The sequence below is a fragment of the Cygnus atratus genome, chromosome Z (genome assembly GCF_013377495.2).
Source record: "Cygnus atratus isolate AKBS03 ecotype Queensland, Australia chromosome Z, CAtr_DNAZoo_HiC_assembly, whole genome shotgun sequence".
In the NCBI taxonomy this organism is placed as follows: domain Eukaryota; kingdom Metazoa; phylum Chordata; class Aves; order Anseriformes; family Anatidae; genus Cygnus; species Cygnus atratus.
The window spans coordinates 2,630,962-2,658,639 of NC_066396.1; the positions used below are offsets into that span (position 1 = coordinate 2,630,962).

General features: G+C 49.6%; 1 protein-coding gene and 2 long non-coding RNA genes across 6 annotated transcripts in view; 1 reads left to right on the forward strand and 2 right to left on the reverse strand.

The window, feature by feature from the left end:
- Nucleotides 1-6,731: 6,731 nt before the first annotated feature.
- Nucleotides 6,732-12,244, reverse strand: LOC118254564 (uncharacterized). The gene is made up of 3 exons (XR_004780681.2): nt 12,115-12,244; nt 9,627-9,688; nt 6,732-8,135 (listed from the first exon to the last, which is right to left on the reverse strand). It is a non-coding gene; the product is annotated as an uncharacterized LOC118254564 (long non-coding RNA).
- A 6,392-nt stretch (nt 12,245-18,636) lies between these two features.
- LOC118254565 (uncharacterized) lies at nt 18,637-22,443 on the reverse strand. The gene is made up of 5 exons (XR_004780682.2): nt 22,330-22,443; nt 21,978-22,181; nt 19,785-20,072; nt 19,244-19,409; nt 18,637-19,140 (listed from the first exon to the last, which is right to left on the reverse strand). It is a non-coding gene; the product is annotated as an uncharacterized LOC118254565 (long non-coding RNA).
- A 587-nt stretch (nt 22,444-23,030) lies between these two features.
- Nucleotides 23,031-27,678, forward strand: part of SMAD7 (SMAD family member 7) — a 28,650-nt gene continuing 24,002 nt past the window's right edge. For 3 of the 4 annotated variants that reach the window (XM_035559904.2, XM_035559906.2, XM_035559907.2), the window contains exons 1-3: nt 23,031-23,187; nt 23,385-24,637; nt 25,451-25,504. In XM_035559904.2, coding sequence (XP_035415797.1) covers nt 24,151-24,637; nt 25,451-25,504 — 541 coding nt within the window. In that variant the 5' untranslated portion in view covers nt 23,031-23,187; nt 23,385-24,150. The remainder of the gene's footprint in view (nt 23,188-23,384; nt 24,638-25,450; nt 25,505-27,678) is intronic. The other variant, XM_035559905.2, reaches the window with a different exon arrangement.

A 27,678-nucleotide genomic window follows, 5' to 3' on the forward strand; every position in this document is an offset into this window, starting at 1 on the left:
GATTTCAGCCCATAACTTATTCAGACCGGTTGGTTGCAGCGGGGCTGCTGCTCTGCCATCGCCTTCAACCCGAAGCCTCCCGGGGCAGGGACGTGTCAGGCCTCAGTCACCTGTTGATGCACTCATACAGGAGCACTGATAATCACCAGGGTTGGGCCATGCTGTGTTTGAGAGGGCTGCAAGCCTGCCTCAACATCAGGGATGCTGCTCCTCCGCGAGGAGTGTTGCGGGTCTCACTGCCTAGGGCAGGGTTTGAAGGCAAGGGACTGATGAGTCTGCTGAGTAAGTGCTAATTCAGTGGAGCTCAGCTTCTGCTCCGTGGCTCACCAGGACCTCCAGAAGTGGTCTACAACATGATCACCACTCACAGAGCGTGCTAGCAGGTAGAATTAGCAACACTCCTCATTGGAAGTTCATGCCAGGAGATCGTGCCCCAGGGAACGGGAGGAGCACGCACATCCCAGTGCCACGACCAGGAGACCAGGCTCAGCCTTCAGCAGCTGTCCCGTGCCGAGCCCTGTGCCATCGGGCAGAAGGCTGGAAGCAAAGAGGTGGAGGTTAGAGACGTGGTTAACCACCACAAACACTGGCTTGATGGCCACATCAGCTTCATGCAGCTGCTCCTCGCAAGCTTTACCCCAGTCACTGCCATGACACTCACCCTGGTCACCCGTCCACAGAGCTCTGGAAACACCCTCCGGCCAGAAATGTGCCCCACGCAGCCAGCTCCACACCGCCTAAACCAAGGCAGAGAGGATGGGGAAAGAGAGTGCCTGCTGCCACAGGCAGGTGCTTTAGTTGATAGAGCAGGACAATGAATGACAGCAATGCACAGACAGCTCTTTCAGATCACTGGTTTTCCAAATCCTTCCTCACCCTGTTTAGCTAATTTTGCCCTTGGTCTGCATGGGAAGGGGAGTTCACCCTGCATGTCTGCACCTCGGTGGGCTGGATTTGCAAATGCATTTAATATGTTTTGCACTTCTGTATCACAGAATCACAGCATCATCTAGGTTGGAAGAGACCTCCAAGATCACCCAGTCCAACCTCTGACCTAACACTAACAAGTCCTCCACTAAACCATCTCACTAAGCTCTACATCTACACGTCTCTTAAAGACCTCCAGGGATGGCGACTCAGCCACTTCCCCGGGCAGCCCATTCCAATGCCTCACAACCCTTTTGGTAAGGAAGTTCTTCCTAAGAAAGGAATGTTCTGTAAGGTCTAACTCCGGCTCATCCTGGGCTTCCTGGGGCATGAGACCCCCCATTTCGTGGAGGCTGAGGGAGGGAGATGAAAGCAAAAGGCAGGTTCTGCAGGCAGCCGAGGGACAGTGTGATGTTCCAGTTATCTGTGTCCGGAGTTAAATTGTTCTTTAGGTACTGTTGTTACTTACCTTGGAAATCCAACTGGTTGAGGAAAAAACAAGAACACTTTGACAGGCTCTTTACACACTGATTTTGCTATAAATTGAAACGATACAAGCCAGCTGGGACTTTTCACAGAGCAAAGCCATTTTCTCACCTGACAAACAGCCACAGGTATCGGCTCAGAGGCCTTACACCAGGCACAGCTCTGGTACCTCGAAACTTCTTGATAAAAGGACTCCAGCAGCCCCCCGGCTTCCCGGCAGCTGCAGAGGTAATGCAGCGGGCATTCCTGTAAGCTGTTTTTTAAATTAGATGCATTTTAAAGCATAGGTGGAGGCTCGTTTTCCAAAAAATGAATTAGATATTGATGTTCGGCTCGTCTGCTGTTTTGTACGTACGCACACATACTAATGTACCAAATGCAACATAATGGCCGTGTGCTGCGAGCCCTGGCCCAGGCGAGGACTGCCCGGAGCTCAGAGCTGCTCGCGCCGGTGAGCATCAACGGGGGCTCAGGCTCCGCACGCGTCGGTGATTAACTCAAACACAAATGGCTGAGATCAAAACTTTTCAGAAACCCATTAAAGAAAAGGCCGGTGCCAAATCAATAACAACGCTGCCTGCAAGACCAATTAGCAAGCTATGAAACGGAACAGAGCAAATCGTGTATTCACCTTTCCTGGACCCGCTTCTAGCGCAGCCCAGCAGTATGCGCGACTCTTTGTGCAGGTGCCTTATTCACACACACATACATTTTCATATAATAGTGTACAGTATTGAACTTTTTTTTTTTTAAATATTCTTTATATTGGGAATGGGAGGGCTTTCTTGTTGCGTCTTGATGCATTTTGGTTGCAACACTCCTCTATGCTTCATGTCAGACATTTTCAGAGCAGGTCAGCGTGATGCTGCTGGCTTTCCTCATGTGCATTGTGACCGGTGCAGAGTTGGACCCGACACCACTGATGCATCATTGTGTGCACTAGGAAAGCCAAGGTAAAGCAAACGCAGTGTATGAGGTCTAAGAGGAAAAGCTCTAGGAAAAGGTCAACAGAGCTTTTGACTAAACACTGCTTCCTGCTCCCCAGGAAGGGAAGGCAGGGATGGTTTGGGAGCTGAATTAGTCTGTCCAGGAGATCCTGATGCCCCCTCCATCCTGTGGCTGTCTCCAGATCCAGCTGCAAGCAGAGAGCAGAGGCTGCACAGATCCCTGTAGGCAAAGAGAGCATGGGCATCCGGAGTTCATGACCGCTTGGCCTTTGGGGACACCTAAATTGCCTCAGTCTGCAAAACCATTTGTGGACCTGTCCTTGAAGAGCAAGAGATGGGGATCCTCAGCATCACACGGGGCTGGCATCCCATCCATCCCCCAGGCTAGCATCCAATGCCAAACACCAAGGGAGAGAGATCAGGTTGGTATCTGCAGGTACACAAAATGCTACACCAGGAACTGGAGTCAATGTTCTCAGCACAGGATTTTTTTTTTGCCAATTGCATATAGTCACATATATTTTTTTCTGCTTCTCTGCACACTGATCTGACCTAGAAGCTAATTCACAGAGTATTTAATGAAAATCAAAGCTGACAACAGTAAGCTATTGGTTTTTTTGGGTTATCCAGTATGAACCAAATAGCAAAATCTCTACTTGTAAGTCACAACAGTTTAACTTGGAAAAGTCTGTGCAAGTTCTACTAATACACATCACTTGACCTGATCTTACTTGTAAGCCATTCCTAGAAAAGAAGTTGTATATAATACTGTGGCATCTCATTATGAGGTCCATTTTAGTACTCCATCTGCTGTTTTTGTGTATTGACGTTCATTTTGCAATCTATGCTGAAAAATGCCAACTCTTTACAATTTAATAAATGCTATGTGCTGCTCAAGTTGCTCAGGACAGCAGAGCTGACCTTACCTTCAGGGCACCAGTTCCCATTTTCTCTTTATTTGTGGCCCAGCTCTGCAGAGCAGTGCCCCTGCTCACGATGGGGTCTCCCGAAATGCTCAGAAGCCACCCAGTTTTTCTTTCAGAGAAAGGGGGGCTGTGAGCAGACAGACATGCCTCGTGACTCCCAGTTTTGCAGACACCTATGTGTCACAAATTCAGGTGGCTGCTGCTTTGCTGGGGTTTTCTCAGAAAGGTGCAAGAGGAGCAATTACCAGCTGCACTTTGCAGATAGCCTGCCATCAGCAAAGGGCACTCGAGAGGCTTGCACGCCTAGGATGGGTTTCGGGGAAGATGATTAAACCTTTGAGATGCAATGCTGGAAATAACATTCCAGTTCTGGATCTGGCAAGCGGACAGACGTGTGTCCGGAGGCAGGGTGGAGGCACATCGGGCCGATGCCGCCCCGCAGGGAGCCGGGCTGCCATTTCTCCAAGAGGATGGGGTTTGTTTGTTCTGGTTCCTTTCCAAAGCCATTCTGGAGCTGCAGAGGTGAAAGGATTTCAAGGAAACTTTTGAGATGCTCATTTGGTCGCATCCAAACCTTTTTTAAAGCATGCCTCAGCAGAACAACTCGCCATTTCACACAGAAAGGCTGCGGGGTGCATCAGCAGAGAAATACCACGGATGGTGCTGAGTCCACGGGGCCTCTGGAGCCGTCAAAGGCCAGCGAGATTATATCCAATATCCTCTAACTGGTCCTAGAAGGAAAAATATGGGTAGTCTTTGGGGCGCAATATGAGCCAATTTGAAAAAAAAATAAAATAAAACCAAGCACTGATTAAATGGGCTATTAAAGGTCCATCCACTTTGCTGTAGGAAAGAGCAGCATCTTCTGGGATGGATGCTTGCTAGTAAATCAGGAGGGCTTTGTTCATCTGCCAGCTCCCCCACAGGCTGGCTGGGTGGTCTTGCGGCTAGTCAAATCTCTTTGACCTCAGTTTCTCTATCTGCAAGATGGGGAGGAAAACGATGCATTCCCCTGTCCCCTGTAATGAATGCTGAATTCCAGTAAAAGAAAAAAAATAAAAAAAATAAAAAAGAAAAGCAAGTACCATAGAAATCTGAAGTGCTGCTGTTATTTGTTATACTGCAAAAGTTCCTGAGTGAGGATTACTTTTCTCCATTGTTATCACGGAGATTTTTTTAGGTAGAGGGGATCCAAGAGGAGATTTGTCCCTAAGGAAGGAGACAGGAGGCAAAAGCTGCAAAATCCTGAAAGGGATGCCTCCCCAGCTGGAAGAGCTGGGCAGAAACCCTCTGTCAGCAGACTGATAATCTGCTTTGAACGGTGGCTGGCAGGAACTGCCCCAAAACATCTGATGCCACCATGGATCAGTCAGGGCAGACAGAGGGGACATAGCAGCGAAAGCAACCCAAGGGGCCACGCTCGACTCCTGGCAGGAGCCTCACATCAGGGTGTTCGTTCAGCCAGATCAGGTTTCCCTGTGCTCCCTAAGCCAGGGCTCACCTGATCTCTTTATCAGTTTATAGTCTTTCCTGATCCAGTCTGTTTTTTAGTTAATTGCTTTTTACCTTGGATTATCTAGACCGAGCTTTTTACGTAACAGCCTTTGCTGAGATAAAGAGCATGATAGATGGAGCCTGGGTACTGCAGTTTGGTATTTAGGCTGTTCTGTCAAGAATGTGGTCACAGACGTTGAAAAAATGGTAAATCTGAATATCCAAAGTGTCTGCCAAGTCAAAGAGCTCCAGCTCAAAGACAAAGGCAGCCATCCAGAGGGAAACAGGTTCAGTTTTCAAGGTAGCCAGCCTAGACATAATTTTACCAACCGACCCCTTTATTCTAGTACTTTCTTCTTCCAGCCCTTTGGGGGATATTCTGAGGTTGCATTTTATGTTTTTTTTTTCTACCATCAGTTCCACAATTTGCTAGAGCAAACTGCAAAGTGTTAGCAAACAGTGGGAACACTAAAAATGCTTACTTAGCTGCTGTTGTGAAAGCGGAGGTATAATGTACCTATTTACTGAATTACAGAAAATTGCTTTCCTCCCGCGGATGAGTGTTGGCAAAATTGGTCACTTAATTCTGAGAGACGCAGGGACAGGTAGCAGCAACGAGTTCAGCGTCATGGCAACAACATGCCATTGCTGTGAGGAGCACCACATCTCCTCGCTCGGAAAAATCCTCTTGGGGACGGCTCAGGTTTGATGGGAGCAGTGCTCCTGGTGCCGCTGGCCCTGCTGGCTTTGGGGAGCATCACCAGCTGGCCCCACATTGTGCATCCTTCAGGCACTTCAGGCATCCTCCAAATACCCTCTCCAATGCGTGCACAAGCGTGGGACCAACGCTTTGTGCAACCTCGTCCTGCCTTTGCAGTCCTGGCACGTGGCGGGGTGCTCCCAGTGCTGGGCACTGAGGGTGTGGGGGCTCAGGCTGTCAGGAGGGTAAACGTAAGCTATCCAGCTATCCAAGCTAATCGTATGGGAATGAAATCCTTACAGGCTGTAAATTGCACTGAGTCACCAGGAGCGACACCTCTCCCTCCCCAAAATCAGCTCCCTTGCCTTCAGCCAGGGCCCAACGGGCCGTGTGGGTGGAGTAAGGGTGGGCTCCCAGTGATATCATGGAAGGATATGGGCTGGCCTGTGAATTCCTGTGTCTTCTCCTGGGCTAATTTCACTCTTTGTTTACTCTTATCAGGACTTCTGCAGCCAAGAATTAATTAGCTGCACTGCGTTAGTACATCGGGGTCCCATCAGTTCAGGGCATTGTATGCGCACAAAGCCAAGAAGGGCTGCACAGCTTAAAACAATTTTTTAAAGGAAACCATTACTAAGCACTATTACTACTAAAATATCAGCTAATCATACCAGCAAAAATAAACACTTCGGTGGGCAATGTCTCTTCAGCTTCACAGTACAAAGCAAGCAGTGGCAGAGGTCAGGAAGAAGCTGTTTCTGTGAAGACTTTTGCATTTTTTTTGTTGCTGAAGATATTTTCTAGTGCCTGCACCGTGCCTGGCAGTGCTGGTACCAGGCAGCACAAGCCAGGCCAGAGCCTCAGCTACTGCATCACCCGGGGCGGTGGATGCTGGCTTTTGTGTGGGTTTTTGTTTTTTCTAAAGAAGGATAAAAAGCATCCTAAACAGAGTGATACTGTATCACACGGCATTAATGCAGTTACTTGAAGCGAGACACGCAGAGGTTATTTGCTTCCTCTATTTGCTAAAATAAATAAATCGTGTGTAGATTAAGTGCTGTGCAATGAAGACAGCACTGTACAAAATATTCCCCGGCAGAAGCTTACATTTCCTAGATAAGATACATGGCAGTGAAGGCTGATGAACTACAGACTTTCACATGAAACTATTACTAACTACTATTACTACTAAAAATATCGCCTCGCTATACTTGCTAAAATAAACATTTATATGCACAGATAATCCCCAAGCTTCGATGTATAAACCAACTGGTGGTGGATAACTGTTGGAAAAAGCTGTGCCAATAAGCTCACTGTTGCAGTTTGCCTGTTGGAGGCTCTTCTTGCTCCACATCCAAACGATTGGCAGTAGCTGGGACACAATGGCAAGTGGAAGTGAATCCAGGCAGCATGTCCCAAAATGAAAAAAGCTGGAGAGCTTGGAGATGCAATTTCTTCTTCTTCTTCTTTTTTTTTTTTTTTTCCTTGGTTTCAATTAGAAGAAAATCATTACCAAATATTTTCACATCGTAATTTTTCATGCTGATGAGAGCATCAGACCAAAATAATAGGAGTCTCATTTCCTCTTAGGAAACTAAATAAGAAATGAGGCTTGGAAAGAAGCTCCCAAAGCCAGCTAATCCATTGCGCAGCTCCAGAAGAGGGTCTCCCATTGCACACAGGACGTCAGGAGCCCATTTGCTTCACAGAAAGTGTGCTGGGATGCTCTGCATGAGCCAGCCCTGGGAGAAAAGCCCCTATCACAGTGCTCCCACCTCCTTGCATCTCCTCTTGAGAGAAAGTCCATAATGCATGTCTGGCGAGTAGACATCCTTGTCCATAAAAAGTTTCTGAGGCCTGCATTTGTTTTTCTGTTGTACAGGAAGACTAGACAGTACGTAGCCATTTGCTAGACAAAATCAGCTCCAGGATTCCAAACTTGCTACAATGGGAGACCAAAAACCAGATGGGAATCTTATCCAATTGCTCTTGTGTAATGCTTCTGTTAAGTGAGACCGTGGCTATGGTCCACGCTGAGCAAAAGTGCACGTCAAAAAATAATGTTACTAAAGTTACCCTTCATAACACTGATCTTGTTATAGGTTTTTTTTTTTTCAGGATGGACTGAGTTTAGCCATTAACGTAATACCGAATCCTAGGATCGTGAAAGATGATCCAGAACACCTTGGAAGCATCACTTAAGCGTCACAGTAAACACTGCTGTTGATGCCCAAACACACAACCATTTCAGGCAAGGTGGGGCCAGATACATTTCTATGTTTGTTCTTTTTGAAATACTTTTATCAACCGTGGCCTGTTATTTTAGGCAAATCAGATCAAATGCAGCTATCAGTTCTCTTAGACTACATTTGCTCCTGTGCTTCTGCCTCTTTTTGCATGCCTGTGGAGGTGAATACTGCATGCTGGGCACATAGTGCAGCTCATCAAGCACTGGAGAAATAGCTGTCAGAGATTACAAAGCAAGAGTTCATCAGGTAAATCTGCATGCAAAACCAGCAAGATATATGCCAAAATCATGTACTGTAGCTCAGCAGATCCAAATCCCGGAATAAAGCTAAGCCGGCCTAACCATCTGGACACGTATGTCATATAACAATCTATGCAATTGGGTTTTTGCTCTTAAATCCTCCAGTCCTAAAAAAAAAAAAAAAAAAGAGAGAGAGAGAGAGAAAAGAAAAAAAAGACAAGTTAACTTTAAACGTTTTTTTTTCCACCACAAACATCTACACTGGGAAATCCTTTAGCAAGCTGTTCTTTTTTCTATTCCCAATCTTAGGGACAAAACAAAATAAATAAATAAAGCACCAAACAATTAAATTCTGCCACAGAAATCAATGCAGACAGTCCCCCTTTCCATGCTGGGTGCTTGTTTTCACGTATTAAGCATTGCTAGCAGATATGTAAAAAAAATATCCCAGTTTTTGCCTTTGACACTGTGGCTTCTAAGAAGCTTTTTTCCAGTGCCAAGAAAGATCAGTCACATTGCTGGCATTAAGTAGCACTCCCTCAAGCTGTTAAATTCTTTACCTGCAGACGAGTGGCTCTTGAATAGGTAAAAAACTATTTCCTGCCTTTTGAAGATACAGAAGAGAACCTAAAGGATTATGAAATCCCTATAACTGATAACCTTTGGACAGCAGCGCTATCAAAAGGCAAGGATAAGTGACCAAATTCATCCACCATCTAGCTGTTTAAAGTCAGGGAGTTCAAACTGGAGATGAATTGCCTTCAGCAAAGCCGCAGTCTACGAGGTGCTGTGTGCTTATGGCCCTTAACGAGCATGGTGAAAGAACAGTGAATATTATGACCGACAGCATTAATATATGTAAATGTATATATGTGTGTGTGTATGTGTGTATATATATTTAAGAATCTGGGAATAGCACACAACAATTCAGAGGAATGAAACCACAGAACCAGGGTAAAATTAACAAAGGTGCCAGCATGATGCAGAAGCCTATTTCCCAATTTTAAAAGATCCTACAGTCTAGACTGGGAGTCTGGAGCCTGCCGTCGCTTGGTCCAGAAGCGGAGACGAGCTTGCCCACAGTGTGCCAGTGTAAAGGAGCTCAGCAAAGGCTTTTGTTCATTGTGTGTATTCTACAATCACATACGACCAGGATATTACCTGAAAGGATTTTTGTCATATAACTACTTATTAAAGCCTACAAGACCAAGCCATAAGCATGTGGTGAGCTGGGCTGCAGACATGTCTCTTCCTTTCTTCTTCCAAGGTCCTGCCGCCCTCCTTACTCACTTCATTTATGTCTGGCCCATGGTTACCTATCAGGTAAGGTCAGCAGGCAAACGAAGGCCATGCCACCCCTAGCACAAGCTCCTCAGGTGGTGTAACACAGACCAAACCCAACTTTCCAGGCAGGGGCAGTTTTATCTTTAAGGCCATTGTCCCCCTGAGGAAGGCTGTAAATGCTTTGAAGCTCTCCCTGATATTCAGGTGTCAGAAGCTCAATATTCCTGATATTGAGGATGAGCTACCTCTCGTGGAAACAAACTTTGTTTCAAGGCAGAATTAAATAATTCAGTCCTCTGCTTCTGTGTTATTTTCCTCTCCCCCATGACATTTTGAAAATTCACAAGAAATCCAGAATTGTTGTTATTTATTACCTATCTGTGTTAGCAGATTCACAGTCCTGGAGGATTTCCTCATGCTCAAGAGGGAGTGGTTCCTGCTCCATAAAATGCCCAGCATCCAAGTGGATGGACAAGTCAAGAGAGGGCCATGAACCAACACCATGGAAATGAAGAGTAAAAAGTGGTCTGTTAAATAAGATGTCAGGTTTTGCTGGCAGGACTGATGTGTATCAGCAAAAATATAACCTCCCAGCAGTGTTAACTTCGTAATAAACACAGGCAAGCCCTTCTGCTCTTCTAGCTTGTGCCATTTTGGAGATCAATTTAAGCTATGCAAGAAGAGTTTTAAAGTCAGTATGGGGTGTGTTTTGTTGAGCAAGAAGTATCTGGTTGCAGTGGTACAATGCTGCTGCTAAGTCCTCTGAGCACAGACAAGACCATTTCCTGCCCTACCTGTCCTTGCTTGGTCGTGATCTGCTGAAAAAGTATGAATTCAGAAACACCTGGAGCCACACCTGGCTGGTGTGTGCACCGATGACCAAGCCAGAGAAGCACAAACTTGGCAGGGTGAGAAACAAAGGGATGAGGCACTCTGAGAGTACTCCACAAACAGAGTTACGGAGGACAGTGACAGACAGAGCCTATGTGATGACAACTGGCACGTTTTCCTGTGTCCTCTGACCCCAGTCCAGCCATCTGCACTATCCACACCAGCCCATGGACAGCCTCTGCCTGAACTAGGATAAGCCCACACTTGGGTTTGATGAGGATGAGCCATGTAACAGCACTAGCTGGTAAGAGTATGTCAGCAATTTGAGATTAACAGTCTGGTGCCTAATATTTAGTCCATGAATTCATTGAAAAATACCAGTTATAAATAGCAGAAGCTGCGTGATTGTAAAAACTGCAGAAGCTGGTGGGGACGTGGAGACGGATGTATCACCTGCAGTGACAAAGGAACTCACTTTATGAAGCTAACAGCTTCCCTCAAATTCCTCTGATTCATCTATGACATAGACTGCGGTCACTTTATGGATGTCTTCTCCTGAGCCAAGCTGACCAGGATGACTGGATTGAATGTTATATCACAAGATGACAGGAGGAGTTAGTGATATGTGTCCCCTCTACATGCCATTTCCCACGAGGCCTAAAAAAGATCATCATACTTTATTTTATGATCAGCGGGTCATTCATCTATATCTGCTTTGAAGCCACAGTAGACTTTTTGCCAATCACTAATAGAAACTAAATAAACAGAGCCAAACAGTGTCATCTATCTGTGTGGTGAGTAATTATGAGGGATTCCTCTTTAAATAGATGCTTAAGTAAATATAGAAATATCATTTTACAAATGCTGGCTCAAGAAGAGATGTTGGGGAATTACAAAGGAGAGACACCTCACTTACATGCGTGCTTATCTTAGGGCAACTCTGAACCTACACGGTTACCCAGCACATAGCAAAGGAATTTGTTATTTCAGCTTTTATGGTTGCACGTGAGCTTTCTTCAGTGCACCATCAACTGATGCTCGGGATTGAGAAGTACTTTTCTATTTCCAAAGCTTCATTCATAAAAACGACCTTTTCATTGAATCTTTTCATTCAGGTATGTGCCGGTATTTATTTCCCAAGGAGACTATTGGGAGACTATTTCACATAATGTATCAGGAGTAAGTTCAATATGGGGTAGGGCTATAATGCAGTGAAGTGACCGTTCTCGACCCCCTCGAGTTGTGTTTACTCGTGACCCCGGTGCACCGACCACAAAGCACTGGGTGTTCTGGCTGACATGAGCTGTTTCACTCTGCCCACTCCAGCTCTCCCTCCGTGTCCGCAGCCTCACTCCTCTCTGCTCTGGGGCTGGGATGCAGTTCGAGGGGCAGCTGGTTCTCAGTGCCGCACAGAGCTGTTTGTGACCTAGTAACAGCACTAGGGCTGGGTTTGTTTGGGAAGCTCGGCCCTGATCAGGACCTCAGTGGGCAAAACGCAATTAACTGGGGGAGGAGGACAGCAGAAAGCAGGAAGGGGAAGTGGGGGAAGCGATGGGGAAGCACAAAGTGCCATAACCAGAGTTTCAAATACCTCTGCAATTGTCTGTGGATCAGCCAAGTGGCTGGTGACTCCCATTGACGCCTGCCAGCACAACAACGCTATTGCTCACCCACCCAGCCGAGCTGGATAGCTTGGCTGAAAGATTTATCTCCCGGACAAATAATGAAGATGCTGGTAGCGAGGGAACAGGCGGACATGAATACAGATGGGCAAGCGAGAGTGGGGCAGGGAGAACCACAGCCAGGCAGGAAGGCAGGACACCCAAATCTGGAGAAAGAAGGGAACAGACCCCTGCCGTGGGCAAGGGGACGGAAACACTTAATGTATCTGGGGGCTGAGCACTGACTCTCGTATTTCCATTTGTTCTTCCCCTCCCCTCTGCAGCCCAAGCCCTTCAACCTCGATACGTTCATGCTCCCCCCACTCCCCCTGATAAAACTCTTGAACCAGAAAGGAAGAAAAATGCAGACCTTTCTTAATATTGCTGCCACGGCATGAAAAGAAGTTGGCAGGGAGGCCCAGGAGCCGGGATTCCTGGGACTCGCAGCCACGCGTGGGGAGACAGCAACAGGACCCAGGCTTGTGCAAGAGGACGTCCTCCTTCTGCAGCGCTCAGCACGGTTCTGAGCTCAGCGGGCTGACATGGCGAAACGCCATATCATTGTTTGCTTTATATCAAACGGGGCCATGCCATCACTTTTTTAGGGAAACGGCTGCTCTCTGGCTGCCTGCAGCCGTGCAGCGGGAGCTCCGGCCAGGCGCGCAGGCGAGGTAGAGCCAAACAGCTGCTCCCAGCTGGGCAGCGGCACTGGCTCCCACCGAGCTGCTGCAGACCTCCAGGGCTGCCAGTGCTCTCCGGGGTGCAAGGCAGCGGTCCCCAGGCCGACCTGCTGCTCTCCCGGCAGAAATGCTACCTGGCAGAGCTGCAGCTCATCACCTGCCTGCGCACTGCCCGGCTGCCTTATCCTGGTGGTCTCATCCTGCTGCTGGCAGGCAGGTCCCTCCAAGGGTGACTTGTCCACACTGTGTTGGTGCCTCAGAGAAGGGAGAGGAATTGCTCTCTGGAGGCGTTTGTCTTGTCTCGGAGTCCCTGGAAAGAGCCCACCTGACATCAGAACAGAAATCTTTCTTTATTCTGGCCACAGTGAACACCACCAAGGTGCTTCACCTTTACTCTTCATCCAGGAGAGTATCAATGGTGACATTCTTTCCATCGATGTCAAATTGTCTATGAGTTAATTGAGTTTTTCCTATCTAGTCTGGAGAACAGAGGCGAAGTTCCTTGGAAGATGCTGGAACAGAAATACTCACTGCCCTCAGGGGTGCATATAATGGCATGGGATTTCTGTACGTTACAACATTCCTTTAAAACCATGTCATCTAATGACAGACTTTCTTCTCTTTGTTTGGGGGGAGGGAGAGAGAAGTTAGCTTTGTTGTACTATTTCCTCTCTCCATTTCTCATTTTAGTTTTCAGATAGGTAGATGCCGTAGAATGCATTTTAATTGTAAATCAAAATATGTTCTACTTCGCAGTGCCTTCCTTTTGAGAGTCTCGGAGGAGGATGCGAGCACTGGACTGCCATCACTGCAGCCTTGCAGCCAGAGCTCAGCGAGGAACCTGTTGCTTTACCAGGATACAGACTGGTAAACTGAGGCAGGGCGCTGGCCCCGTGGCAAGGGGTCTCAGGGGAAAGGCATTAAACCACCAATTTTGCAGCAACTTCTCAGTACATGACCGTCTCTGTAAAACCTATGGAATTTAATAAAGAACTCTCAAGCAGGCATGATTTTCATTTTAGTTTATTCTTTTTACTTTAGTGCTCTCCCACCAGGTATTTCCCCTTCAATTCCACGATGCTCCCCCATCCTGGGGAAGAACACTCCTGCCCCGGTGGGGCAGCGCCACAGGGCCGCCAGCCTCCAGGCCCGGTGGCGGGGAAGGGCAGGGGGGATGGAAGGAGGGAAAAAAGGGACGGGAAGGAGGGACGGGAAGGAGGGAAGGGAAGGAGGGAGAAGCCGCCGCCACCGCCTGACTCACGGCTGCCGCGGGATGTGGCAACGCGAGGCCGGGCGGCGGCGGCGGCGTCGGGCGGGGCTGGGTGCGGGCGGAGGGAGGGCGGCGGCGGCGGCGGCAGGGAATCCCCCCGCCCGCGGCGGCGGCCCGGCAAGACCCGCCCGGGCAGGCGGCGGCGGCTCGCCCAGGACCCGGCTCAGGACCCGACCGGGGACAAGGACCAGGACCAGGCCCCGACCCAGGCCCCGATCCAGGCCCAGGCCCCAAGCCCCAGGCCCAGCCCTAGGCCCCGACCCAGGCCCAGGCCCAAGCCCAAGCCCAAGCCCCGACCCCAGCCCTGACCCCGACCCAAGCCCAGGCAAGCTCCACGGGCTGCAATTTTATTATTTATTAACTATAAATATATCTATTAAATAATGTTTTCAAAATCTGTGTTTATTTCATTACTTCATTTTCTATATTACCTAGTATTTCACCTTCGTGCGATTGGAAGCTGCCCCAAAGTCGTGGCACGGCTGACACCTTTATCCCAGCGCTGCTGCCGTAACCAGGGCTACATCTAAACCAGTACTATGCAAGGTTCTTGGGGGACTTTATGTTCATGGAGCTAGCGCTTAAAATACTATAGAAAATACATCCTTCTTTGTTTCTGAGGCTCTCGAGTAGTCTTGCTTCACAGCAAGTCAAAGCAATTAATAGGCCTTTTGGCTTTGCTTAATCTAGTTTGCTACATTTTTTCTTTAATTAATATATTGCAAAATAGTTTTGCTATTCCAAACTAAACTAACCTTCAAATCAATGCCAATTTACCTTACCTCATGTCCCGCATCTTGAGAAGCAGAAGTGTTGCTTCCACAGGACCAAGAGGGGCAGGAGGGTTGCAGCTGTGCCCAGGCAAGAGATCCTGTCTTCTGCATCAGCACTACATGCTGCTGAAATCAAGTCGCATAATACCTTGCAAATGTCTCAAATGCCCGAGTTCAACAGTATGCCATACAATAAAATGAACGTGAATCCATGTGTGTTATGCACAACTCTGCCATCCCTGTTTTTGCAAACTGATTGAGAGCACCTTCTAGGCTGTTACCCAAGTTAAAATCTGAGATGGAGGAAGACAACACAGAGCTGTAAGACTCGACAGAGGTATCAGAATGACATGCCATGTTTCTAGGCATCTTGACAGAGAAGCTGAGATCTTGCTGTCCTTTTTTTCTCTGTTCAAGTTTTGTATTGAATTTATGGATTCAGTTCTTGGAACAGAACATAAAAAGGTGGCATTTTTAAGCATAAATGGCCAGCTGTCCATTTGCCTACCATATACATGTATCAAATCTCTTATCAGGCTCCTTAACTGGTCCTACCAATTAAGCATGTGTTGGACTTTGCATCTTTTGTGCAGCCGTATACTCCTGCAATTCTAAAACATGAAACAGGAAGGGTCAGACAGATTGTGTTCCTCAAGGTGAGCTAAAAGCTTAACACTTGTCTTTAGGATTTCACGATAAGAAAAAAAAAACTCTCTTTGGCTCTTTGCTTCAGAATACGATTAATATTCTAGTAACCTACCTCCCTAAACAGGACCTGGTGAGGAAGCCCTGGGAGCTCTAACCTCACTTGGACTCCACTGGGAGGTGAGGTGCTCAGTGCCTTTAGGAGGCTGCGTGCAGTTTGCAGAGCAGAGCCAGATGGGCTTGAGAAAGCCGAGCTGCTGACTTCCTAGCACATCACCATAAACAAAGAGAGTAATAGTAATAATAATAATCCTTAGCAGGTAATGACAATAGCGGTTGGGGCTGTGAATGGAGTGGGTCTTTCAAACCTCTGTTTATGGTGCCTGTGATATCACTCAGTCTGGCAGGAGGTCTGCAGCTCGGATTTCTTAAGGCCTTTAGGAGGTGGTAATTGTCTCACTTTTGCTTTAAACACAGTGTTAATTACATTTCTAAACAATGCCTATAAACTCTTTAATTCTTTGTAAAATGTTCCTTATATCTATGATTTTTTTTGGGGGGGGGGCACGTTGGGAGGCTTTGGGGGAGGTCACAGTTAAATACTATCATGAGGGCTATCAAATGAAAACATTCATTTTTAATTTTACTCGTAGTTGATAGAGTTAAATTTCAAATGGCGTCTTTCTTTGAATTTGGAGGCATAGTCGTATACAATCCTTTATAGTGCACATTTCCTGCTTGCTTCAAATCATTTTTCTTCTCCATTCTATAGGTGGTGTTGGGTGGCCCAGCTCTGTGTCATTAAACTATGCCAGCAACCCTCCCCCCAGAAAAAGTGTTAAAAAAAAAAGTATACCTGTTATATCCTTTCAAGTCCAAAGTTCCTGAAATGATGTTTTTGAAAAAATCAAATACTAACACATTTGGGCCATGCTCTAGAAGACCCATCCAGCAGCCCACAACTATCTCAGCCAGTATGGCTGCTCTTACGTTCTCACCAAATATGTAATTTTCCTCTTAAATGAAGAGAACAAGTCTGGGCCTCCGTTGGATTAATCATTGCTATCAGATGGCATGCCTTCTTCCCTCAAGATGAAATGAATGTGGAGGTTTGGGTAATATGCTTTTGAAAATCCAATCTTCAAATTACACTTTACTATTAATACCTTTTTTTTTTTTTTTGTGTTCAGTTTATGCAATTTGGGTTGTGAAATCAGGGTAGTCAGTTCCTCTCCAATCCTTGTTTACCCGAAACTCCCTTATTTCAGGTTCAAAGGAGACTTTTCATCCTGGAGGTAGTCCCTATCAGGCAGGGTCCTGACTTTCATTGCAGCGCTACTCTTTAGTTCTCAAGTGACTTCTACGACTCGGATATTTTAGAGAAAATTCAATTCCAAGCAGGTTGTTTTCCCTGGAACAGAGCCACGTCAAAGACTGTCATGAAAGCATTTCTGTCGGGTTTAATATTTGTTAAAAGTTATTAAAAATCCCAACCCTACATTTAGATGAATGAGGACTTTTCAATTATCTGTTTTAATGCACTGGCACTACTAATTCATAAATTATCAGGTCTGAAGGGCTATTCCTACTGTCTAGACTACCCACCTGAGTAACGCAGGCCAGAAAAGCTCCCTGCATTTGTACAGGTTTGAACCGGCTGCCGCTCACCTTTTGAATACCACCAAAACCTCACTTCAAAATTGTTATTGACAGAGAATCCACTGCAGCCAGCGGTTAATTACTGTAACTGGATCATTACCTGTGAAAAATAATGCTTTGTTTCTCTCCTGATTTTTCCTAACAGAACATCCAGCTTTTAGCTCATGCTGCAGCTTTGATGGACTCAAGAAACCATTAACAAAGGTTTTTTTTTCCCATGTGTGATTAAGGTATTGTAGACTTCTGATAAACTAAAGACATTGTTTGTCTGCAGTTGTGGAGCATCTGTATTTGTATGCATCTTCTCAGCTCTCTCTTAAGCACATCATACAGGTGTAAACACAGCCAAAAATGTCTCATAGAGATATAATGCTCCCATGGAGACAGAATAGAAACAAGTGCCCAAGAGTTTGCTATTTAAAATTAGGACTTGGGTTTGAGGACAAGAAATCTAAAACATGTTCTCTAAAAGCAGACTGTGGCAATACTCTACTCTTATAACATCATTGCTTTATCAAGTGCTCATGTCAGAGTTCTGATCATTGAATTTTCTTTTCATGTAAAACTGTAGGTCAGTATGAGGAACGCTGATCCCGAACGTCACAAACATGAATTTTCTTTTTAGAACAGAGTTATCTCAGTCTCTGATGGGACAAATTTCCCATTAACATCAGTGGGAATTTTCCCTGGAAAAGACTGTGAAAAGGACAGGCCAGCACCTCACCACCAGTGAAGACAGACAGTGTTTGAGGGAGAAAGCAGCTCCATGGTGCATCTGGCTACGCCACCACAATACAGGTCACATCAATGCTATTTAGGTTGTGATCTATTGTGTTAAAAAGGAAGAAACTGCAGAATTACACCCATACCTGACAGCAGTAGGAAATACAGAAGCTGGTGGTTTTCCGTGTGCTTTGCCTGACCCTCTGCCCTTCCCTTTCCAACTATGTCTGCCAAAGAGGTTTTGGTAGTTTTGTTTCTAATGAAGGAATTGCAAGTTCCTCCTGCTTCTAAAGTGACGTACACAGCTGTGGCACCTGGCAGTCCCTTCTCTGGTGTTATCAGCTGGTCCTGAAGAACAGCACATCCCTGCCTTGTGGCTGCCATTTGAGCAGGATCTGATAAATCCCCCTGAAGCCTGATAGTCGTGCCAGAAGTCAGGGATTAGCTTGATAACCTTACGTCTGAAATGCCACTTCTAAGTGAGGGACACCCCACCCTTCCCCAGTCCCCCCAGGCTATCCATAGGTGTCGCAACGTGGCGGTCAGTACCATATGTTCGTGGGATGTCCTGGGTTTACTTGCTTTGCTGCTCTGGGAGGAATCTGAGTGGAGGCGCCCTGAGGACTACAGGCAGATCAGGAATACTGGCTGAAAACAGAAAGCAGCTGTCTCCAACACTACTCTGGACTCCAGAGGTTTCAGGTGAAGGAATCTTTCCTCTGACCCATGTCAGCCACAGCTCTTTATATACACACCGCTGTCGGGTCCAGCGCCTGCCAAATATTAGAGGCAATTACAAGTAAAACATGGCAGTTCGTGTACTTGGCAAATGTACTTAATTGAAATAAAGAGGATTTTGATTTACACCACTGAAACAAAGTCCTGAAAGTGGGATGCAGCTATGTTGTCCACATGTGCTTATCTTTCAAATGTTCCAGTAAACCTGCGTTGCTTTCTGTTTCCATACCGAAAAATCCCTTTTTGAGTGCGTACTCCCCAAAACAAGTCTGAAAACATGTATTCACTCATTTGGAAATTTGAAACACATAAGTATAGGTACAACACCAAGAAAGTCAGAGTTACACCAAAGATGGTGCATTAAGATTGTGTATTTTGTATTAATATTTGGCAAGATCCAGGAAGCACTCCACAGAGTACACTCCAATCCTCAAGGCATTTACCTCTTCCTCGCCAGGGGAAGAAATCGCTCCCTTCCACCACAGCATTGTGTGTTGCACGAGGGATCTGCAGATTCCCTTTACCTGTACAGCCACGTGTTCCACCTGCCTCTGCCCCAGTCCCTCCTCTGCCACCAACAGCCCCGGTCTCCTCTCTCTTGCCTATGGCTCCCAGGCACTGTCATGTGCCATGTGTGCTGTCACCGCAGCTCTGCCCCATGAAATATGTGGCTCCCGTGTCCCAGCTGGCCTCAGTCCCCTTCCTCTGATCCCCCTCAGTGCCCATATTGGGAATTCCACCGGCACTCAGCAGGAGCTGGGCTGGATGACGGTGCCACCAGCACCACGTGTAAGCGTGGACAGAGCCGTAGGCGTGACGTGGATCTGCTGACACCGGTGAACATCCACCAGCGATGCTGTGAAGGACAGGTGCTGCTCCTCCTGCCCACCTTGGCATGGTGGAATTTTCTTTTCATGTAAAAAATGAAAACGCACAGCATGAAAACTCTTGGCGTGGAGATGCCAGTACCACAGCTCTGGGCAGCAAAGCCCCTTTGGCAGCAGCACTTACTCCGACACCAGCCACGTTTGTTCTTTGTTTCCCCGCTGCTTCCCTGGGCAGACATCACACTGGATCCACTCTGCTCTCCGCCCCGTTTGTGTTCCTCTTTGGCGGAGATCGTTATACCAGCATGAAGGTTTGTATGTTCAAAAGAGCAAATTCTTCCAGTGTTAGGCTAGAATTAGAGAGTGATCGAACCAAGATTATTTCCTTGATGTTGGCATAACAGAGTCCAGGCAAAGAGACTGCCTTGTGCTTCGCCCCCTCTAGATACAAAACCGAAGCAGTACAGGAGGTGTGTGAACAAGCTCAAAAGCTAAAAAAGTCCATCTACCCAAGCACATGCTTCAAGTCAGGTGTGCGTGAGTGCTTTGGTGGATGGAGGTATCCCCGGGGCTGGATGAGTCCCCAAAGCCAGAGCCTGTGCCTTGTAGCTCCTTGATTTGGGGGGACGGATTCCCAGGGCTAGGGACACGAGTGCTTTTCCCCATGCCTCACCAGCAGGGGTGAGCACCCAGCTCGCTGGGCCTTCTCTGCTTTTCTCACTTACCCACCCAGCAGCAGTGGGACCTTTCCAGCCCCAGAGCAGCTGAGAGCAGTGCCATGGGGATGCCCAGGCGATGCCCAGCGGGGAGAGCAGAGCGGTGAGGGACGTGCCTCCTGTGACCTCCCGCTCTTCAGACGCCGAGGTTTCTTGGAGAAGGGTTTTCTTTTCAGACCTGAGGTCTTGGAGATGAATTTGCTGCGTCAATGTGAGCTGCTGGAGCGGAAGGAGATGTCAGGTACAGCCAAAACGGCATCGTAACCCAGACTTCAAACGTTGCTTGAGAGCTCTGCTCTGAAAAGAGGGCATAAAAATAGAAGCAGGGACAGCAGCTTAGCTATTCCTAATGTGCACAAAAGGATGGGAAGGTGCCAGGAGTCTCCCTACTCTGCCTCTGCCCTGCCTCCAGCCTGGCTTCTTCTCTCCTGCGGCCTGAGAGTGCTTTGCACTCCTGGTAGCAGAGAGACATACCCCCAAAAGAGCAAAGTGTGCGTGTTATTGACCCTAGCCTAGAAAGTGTATGAAGAGGGATCAGCTCTGTTTGTTTGTACCCGGTAATGATGTCAGGAAGAGGTTTTTTTTCCCGAGTCTGGTTTTATCCCTTTGTGTGAGTGCCTTTGGTGCGTCTCACACCCTGGTGCTGTTAGCAAAACAATTAGGTTAACAGTGCCTTGGCTCCAACTGTCTGTCAAAGGCTGAATTGCAATGCAAATTGACTCGGGTTTATCGTGCACCCCTAGCTCTTCAAAGGCAGCCGGGCTCGGGAAGGGTCCCCAGAAGCCCACAAAGGAATGGGGTCTCGAAACGGGGAGCGTGGGCTGGGTGGGATCATGCACGGATGCGTTTTGGATGAGGGATGCGGGTTTTATTCCCTCACCTGCCAGTGAGCACTGACAGACACACAGGTGTGGGTTCACCCACTTCTCACAGGGACTCCTAGCCCAGCTAACGTGCTCATTTTTATCAGCTTCAATATGCCTACTTCTGTATTTTCCATACAGACACATACACCCGGCCTGTTTAAAGGGGTCTTCAGGGTCAAATAGAAAACACTTTTTACCAGTTATTTAATATTTATGACTTGCATAGTAATTTTCACCTGCAGAGCTCAAGGTACTTTGCACAGACAAGTGCTGCTGGCCCACTGCACGGACCCAAGGTGTGGAAGCCCAGGTCACCGCTGACGGGAGAGGGATGTGCCCCAGGTCACACATGGAACCTCTGGCGGAGCCCCCAAATGACTCCGGGACCCTGTTTCTGTCCCCTGTCCCTTCGCTGCATGCGTCACGGTGTGCTCTTTGTCACTCTGCTCATGACTATAAAGTAATCACAGTCATCAAGTCATCAGCAAGGCAAGCGGAAATGCGGAGGGAAAAACACCCTGAAGAAATCCATCTCATTCATAACAGCTTGGAAAGTTTTAAAAAATTAAAAAGTGTAATGCACCTATTAATGGGCACGTCCAGTGTGTGTTCCACCGGCGGACACAGCAATGGACAGGAACCAGTTTTCCCCTATCACAGCACTTTACCATAGGCATCGCAGTGAAAAGGGGACTGCAGTGCTCTTGGGAAAAACAACTGATGAACGAGATGTCAAACTGCTGTCTGATTTCCATTTCTCAGGACTTTGAAATGACCATTTAAGAAGTGACGGGATTTACTTTGCCCATTAAGTACTGGGAGGTGAAGTTAGGAGTCCATCCGCTTCCTCGGCCTCTGCTTTAATAACAAACCTTCCCCAATTTTTGTTTTAGAGGCCAGCAAATGATGTCCTTCCCCTCCACAACATTTTCTTATTATTTATCATAAAAGTGAGTAGATTTTAGGCCTGGGTATGTATAATTTTGTTACCATTTAGTAAGGCTGCCCCCAAATCCAGACCCTTTCTAACTAGTTCAGATCCAGATTCTGCAAATGCCACGAGCAGTTGCAGGCCCCCTCGGAGTCTCACTGGCCTTCTGGGGCAGGACCGGGCTCTACAATTATCCCCGTGCTCCTGCGTGCACCAAAAGCAGGCATCCAGCAGCGGCAGCCCTGGGAATACCCTGCCTGCACGGCGCGCGGAGCTTCTGCGTCCCCCGTGCTTGATGTCTGTTGTCTTGTTTGGTTGGGCGCAATTGTTTTAGAATTGGATTTGCTTACAGCAGCCATGATTTAAGAGTCTCGGCTCCTACTTCCAGGGCGGTAACTGACTTACCACGTAACCTGAAGCAACTCATCCACCAGCGCTTATTACACGAAAAGGGAGCTCCTCGTGCGTGGAAGCGTGCGTGGGGCTGGGGGCTCGTGGTGTGGGGCACTGCGAGGCCTGGCTGGGCTCCCCAGCTCCCTTCCAGCAGGGCAGGGTGGTGCGAGCCTCGCGGCCTCTTGGTGTCTCAGTTTCCCCATCCTGGGCAGGTTCCTGCAGGCAGAATTAGGATGGGGGCTCTGTGGAGTACCCCTGGCTGCCAGAAATGACTCCTGCAAGCCATCCCGGCGGCAGGAATAATCAGCGTGCTACGTGCTATTAATTCCTGCCCCTCATTTTGTGGGAATTTGAACATACTCACCCACTACGAAATACTTTCCCTTCCTCTGGCGACAGGTGCTGTAAAAGTGCAAAGTATTATTAGCATTATTGCTTTTCGTGCTGTGCCCCCTTCCGATGCCCAGGATCATAGATGTAAATATATATATATATATTTTTTTTTATGGCTCGCTTTTCATGCTCCAACGTTTACAGCATCTGGGGCACACCCAGCCTTTGGAGGCTCCCCCAGGCTAGGTGCCGAGGGGGGGCTGCTGCAGGGCGACCCCTCGGGGACCCCCAATTCCCCTATGCAGGGGGGGGCAGCATCATCCTAGAGGCACAGCGGCGGCAGGGGGGGGCGCGACACAGCCACAACCTTTCGGCAACCCGAGCTGCCGCTTGCGCAAGGCGGTCGGAGATAAATATATATATATATATATAAATATATAATTTTTTTTTTTCCTCTCCCGGAGCGACACGGTGTCTAGACGCCCACGTGATGGGGCCGGGGCCGGGCCGGGCCGGGCCGGGGCCGTGCCGCTGCGCACTGCGAAGGCGCCGGAGGGGGGGCACCGGGGGGGCGGGCGCGGCCGAGCGCGCAGGCACCGCCGCTCCCGGCACCGCTCCGCCGCGCCCGGCTCCGCGCCGCCGGGGCTCCCCCGCAGCAAGGGAAGACGGAGGCGCTGGTGCGGGGAGGGCGCCTCTTTGCAGCCAGCGGAGGGAAGAGGAGGAAAAAAAGAAAAAAAAAAAAAAAAAAAAAAAGAAGCAGGAGGAGGAGGAGAAGGAGGAGGGGAAGGAAGGAAGGAAGGAGGAGAGAGGAGGAAAAAAAAAGAATAATAATAATAATAATAAAAAAAAAAAGAGCCAGACGCGCCGGCAGCACGGAGAGGGTCCCCATGTAAGCACGGCACCGGGGGAGGCGGCGGGTGGCAGCGGCCCCCCCGGTGCCCGCGGAGCGACGCGGAGGGGAGCGGAGCGGGGGGCGGGCAGCGCCGCCCGGCTCTCGCCGCCGGCAGCACGCTGCTGGGGAAGGAGGGACACAGCCCCACTTTTTTTTTTTTTTTTTTTTTTCTTCTTCTCTCTTTCTTTTCGTAGCAGCCGGATCAAGACTCTGTGTGTGCGTGTGGATTAAAGCCTTTGGGAAGAAGGAGGAAAACCCCAAACCCCGCATCAGGACGACCTGGGCTTTCAAAAGGGATACAACACTCTGGATGCGCTTATTCTTCTCTTTTGTGACAGATGCTTAAATCGATTCCGACGGCCGAATCTTAGGGTCGGTGGTTGTATTTTTTTGTTGTTGTTGTTAATTTTTATTTTTTCCCTTTTTTTTTTTTTTTGATCTCCACCGTTTGGGCTCGCTGTTTTCTTTTTAATTCCTTCGTTCTGCCCCGCGTCGCATCCCCGCCGCCCCCCTCCCTTCCCAAGCTGGCGGCTTGATGGGAGCCGCGGCCCCGGGGAGGCCGAGGATCCCCCGCGGCTCCAGGCGCGCTCCGCAGCCGCGCAGGGCTGCGCGGCGCCGGCCAGCCCAGCCCGCCTCCCCCCGCGCGATGCGCCGCGGCGCCGCGCTCTAGGCGGCATTTTCGCCCTCTTTCCTTTTTTCTCCGGGGGGCGAAGCGAGACAGAGAGGCGGCTCCCCCCTCCCCTGGTTCCCTCGCTCTTCCTCCGCTTTTTGCCCCCTTTTCCTCGCACCCTTCGCGGCGGGCGGCGGAGGAAGCCAGCGCGGAGCCTGGCGCATGCCACAGCCCTCCTCGGCCCCGCCGCCGCCGCCGCTTTCCCCCCGCCGCGACCCGGCTGCCGGCCCCTTCATGCGCGGCGGCCGACATGCCCGTTTTGTAGCCGGGGGCCCCTCCTCTCGTCCCGCATGTTCAGGACCAAACGCTCGCTGCTCGTCCGGCGGCTCTGGCGGAGCCGTGCCCCCGGCGGCGAGGAGGAGGCGGGCGAGCCCGGCGGGGCGGCCGAGGGCCGGGCGCATGCCGGCGGCGGGGGGCGCGGGTGCTGCCCCGGCAAGGCGGGCAGGGGCGGCCGGGCGGCCGCGGAGGCGGAATTGAAGGCGCTGACCCACGCCGTGCTGAAGCGGCTGAAGGAGCGGCAGCTGGAGGGGCTGCTGCACGCCGTGGAGTCCCGCGGAGGAGCGCGCACCCCCTGCCTGCTGCTGCCCGCCAAGGGCGACTCGCGGCTGGGCCAGCACTGGTACCCGCTGCCCGTGCTGCTCTGCAAGGTGTTCCGCTGGCCCGACCTCCGGCACTGCTCCGAAGTCAAGAGGTTGTGCTGCTGCGAGTCGTACGGCAAGGCGCACCCCGAGCTCGTCTGCTGCAACCCGCACCACCTCAGCCGGCTCTGCGAGCTAGGTGCGGGACGGGATGGGGTGGGATGGGGATGGGGATCGGGATAGGATGAGGATGGGGGTGAGGATGGGATGGGGATTGGATGGGGATGGGGATGGGGATGGGGATGGGGATGAAGAAGGGGATTGGGATGGAGAAGGGGTTGGGGATGGAGACACGGGTGGGGATTGGGATGGGGTAGGGAATGGGGTCAAGGATGTGGATCAGTATAGGAATAGTATGGGGGACAGGGTATAGGGATAGGATAGGAATAGGGATGGGGATTGGGTTGGGGACAGGGATGTGGACAACGATGCAGCCACACGCCCTCCCTGCCCAAACGCCCTCCCTGCCCAAACACCCCCCCTTAAAAAACAAAACAAAACAAAACACACACACACACAACTAACTAACTGGGCAACGCGGCATTTTCTTTTTCTTTTTCTTTTTTTTTTTTTTTCCGGATTTGGGGAGGGGGCGGGACCCCCCCCCCCCGGCGCTGCCTGCCCGCCGCCCCGCGCGGTGCCGGGGGATTAGGGGCCGCCTGGCGCAGCCGGCCGGCCCCAGCGCTGCCGCGGCTCCGGCGAGCCAAGGAGGCCCCGATCAGACAGCCCGAGCGGCAGATAGCAGGGAGACTGGCGCCAGACGGCCCCTTTTGTTTATCTGACAGCTAAATATCAAGGCAATCACCGCCTCGCTGCCCTGCCTCCAACCCCCAGAGCTAAGACAAACAGTTTTGCTAAAAGAATGCCACTGTTATCATAAGTTCCTATCTTTTTTTTTTTTTTTCTTTCTCATGGCTCTGCCTTTATTTTCTCTGTACTTTTCTAATTCCAGAGTCTCCCCCTCCACCCTACTCCAGATATCCAATGGATTTTCTCAAACCAACGGGTAAGTGGACCTTTTTAAATGCAGGCTGCTGCCTTCAGATAAAAAGGGAGAACAGCCCTTTCTCAGGGAAAATGTCTTTGTTACACTGATGCATTTCGCTTTGGGCTGCTTGGGTGCCGGGGCGCCTTCCGATCCCCCCCCGGAAGAATTGAGGTGTAATTTGTCTAAGAGAGGCGTTGCACGAAGTCTGATTTTACAACTCTGCCAGGAAACTCGAGGAGGGATCGTGGTGCGGCTCAGGCCCTCAGGCTGGCCTCTGGAGCGAGTGTTTTGGGAAGGCTGTGCCGGGAAAAACGCGAGGCTGGGGCTGCTGCCGGCTTCTCCTGGTCAGCAGCCCCACGGGTGTCGTGCTCGGCCACAGGGGGTTCATGCTGGCAATGATGGCAGTTCTGCAGCTCGCTCCTGCGCCTGCCCGGATTTCATAGGAATTTGGGAAACGGCGCAGCTCGGGCAAGCAGCTCCTTGACGGCTGGGAGCCCAAATGAGACCTGACAACTGGGCTTGGCGGAAATCTTGCTGTGTTTTAAGGGAGCCTAATCCCATGTTGTCAGGCTGAGAAAATTTGGAAGGGGGGCTGGGTGTGCGTGTGAAAAAATGAGTATTTTCTTTTAGCACCGTTTTTTATGCCTGTTGCTTGTAACTGAATGTCAGGGTGCCAGGGGAGAAGCCCATTTGAGGCTGGCACCAGCTCTTTTGCGGTTGTCTGCATAAACTCTCAGCTGGCAGCAAGCTCGCCGGTGTTAGATAAATAGGGCTGGCACAGGGCAGGAGGAGAGGTGGGGAGAGTCGGAAGCGGGGTGAAGCCGGGCAGGGGCAGCTGCTGTCTCCCCGGGGATTAGCGGATCTGGAGCGCGGTGTCTTTGGGACGGTGCCCCCCTGTCACGCCGGGCAGCCGGGGGACGGCAGGGCAGGGAGTCAAAGATAGATGTTTTTCTGCAGACCGGCTCTGGGTCTCTTTTTTTTTTTTTTTTCCTTTCTGCCAGAAGAGCAGTTTCCCTAAAATTGCTGCTCTGCAGTTTCTCGGGACTGGCTGCCGCTGGAGTCTGGACGAGTCCCATGGGACCGCCTCGGTGGAGTCAGTCTTTTCAGGCTGCCCTCAGTTGGTTCTTAAAAAAGAAAGTGCCTTCTGATGTTTGGGGTACCATGGTAGGGTCCCATCCTGCCACAGCGAGGCAGGACATTGTAACGCTGTGGGCTTTTCCCCTTTGCAAACTCTTAGATACAATAACAAGCCTCTCCATGCCATGTGGAAATAAGCAGTGCTGTTTAGCAAATAGTTGGGTTGCAAAGCATGAAATATTTTGCCTCAGCATGAAAAAACACGAGATAAAGGCTGATGAATGAACCAGGGCATCGGGAGGAGGCTGAGCATCCCGAGCACGTGCTGCTCACTGCTGGGTTGCAGAAGGGTTGTTCCGTGACATGCTGAGGCCCTGTTGGGTCTCAAAGATTGGTGGGTTTGGGCAGAATTGTCATTATTTCACCTGCATGGTGTCTGGACAAGGGGGTGCTCGCCCCAAAGCGTGCGGTGTTTAGATTTCTGCCTTTGTTGCCCTTGTTTCTCCCCAGCGATGATCCCGGCATGGGACGCACGCTGCTCTGCAGAGGGCTCGGAGGATGCCTGCCCTTACGGGGCTGCAGGAGAGAAGGGTTAACGACTGCCTTCAGCTTCCTGTAAAGATGTTAGGATAAATCTATTAGCAGGGTTTAAACATCCAATCTGCCTTTGCCAGGACCTCATTTTCAGTTAGTCGAGTGATATATTTATTCATTAGCAAGTGTTGACATAAGGTAGCAAAATGTGTGTAAACAGAAAAGCCGCAGAACATGAATGTGCCATTTCGAAAGGAAAAGTTATTCGGATCAGCCAATAGGAAGTGATTAACGCTGCCAATCGGAAACGCAGAAACAACTGGGTTACTCACCAAAAAGTGCTCCTTTTTTTCCCTTTTGAAAGACAAATCCATTTGGCAGTTGAACTCTGACTACCAGGGCGCGCGGGGCCGCGGCAGGCACCGCCGGAGCCGCTCGGTCTGTCGGCGCAGGTGGCTTGCACGAGCTCAGGCTTTCCGGGTGCTTCCTCTGCAGCTTGTGCCGAGTGTTCCATGTCCAAGCATCCCTGCCATCCCTGCGGCCCGGCGGGCAGTGCTGTGTGCTCAGTGTTTCCCACCTGT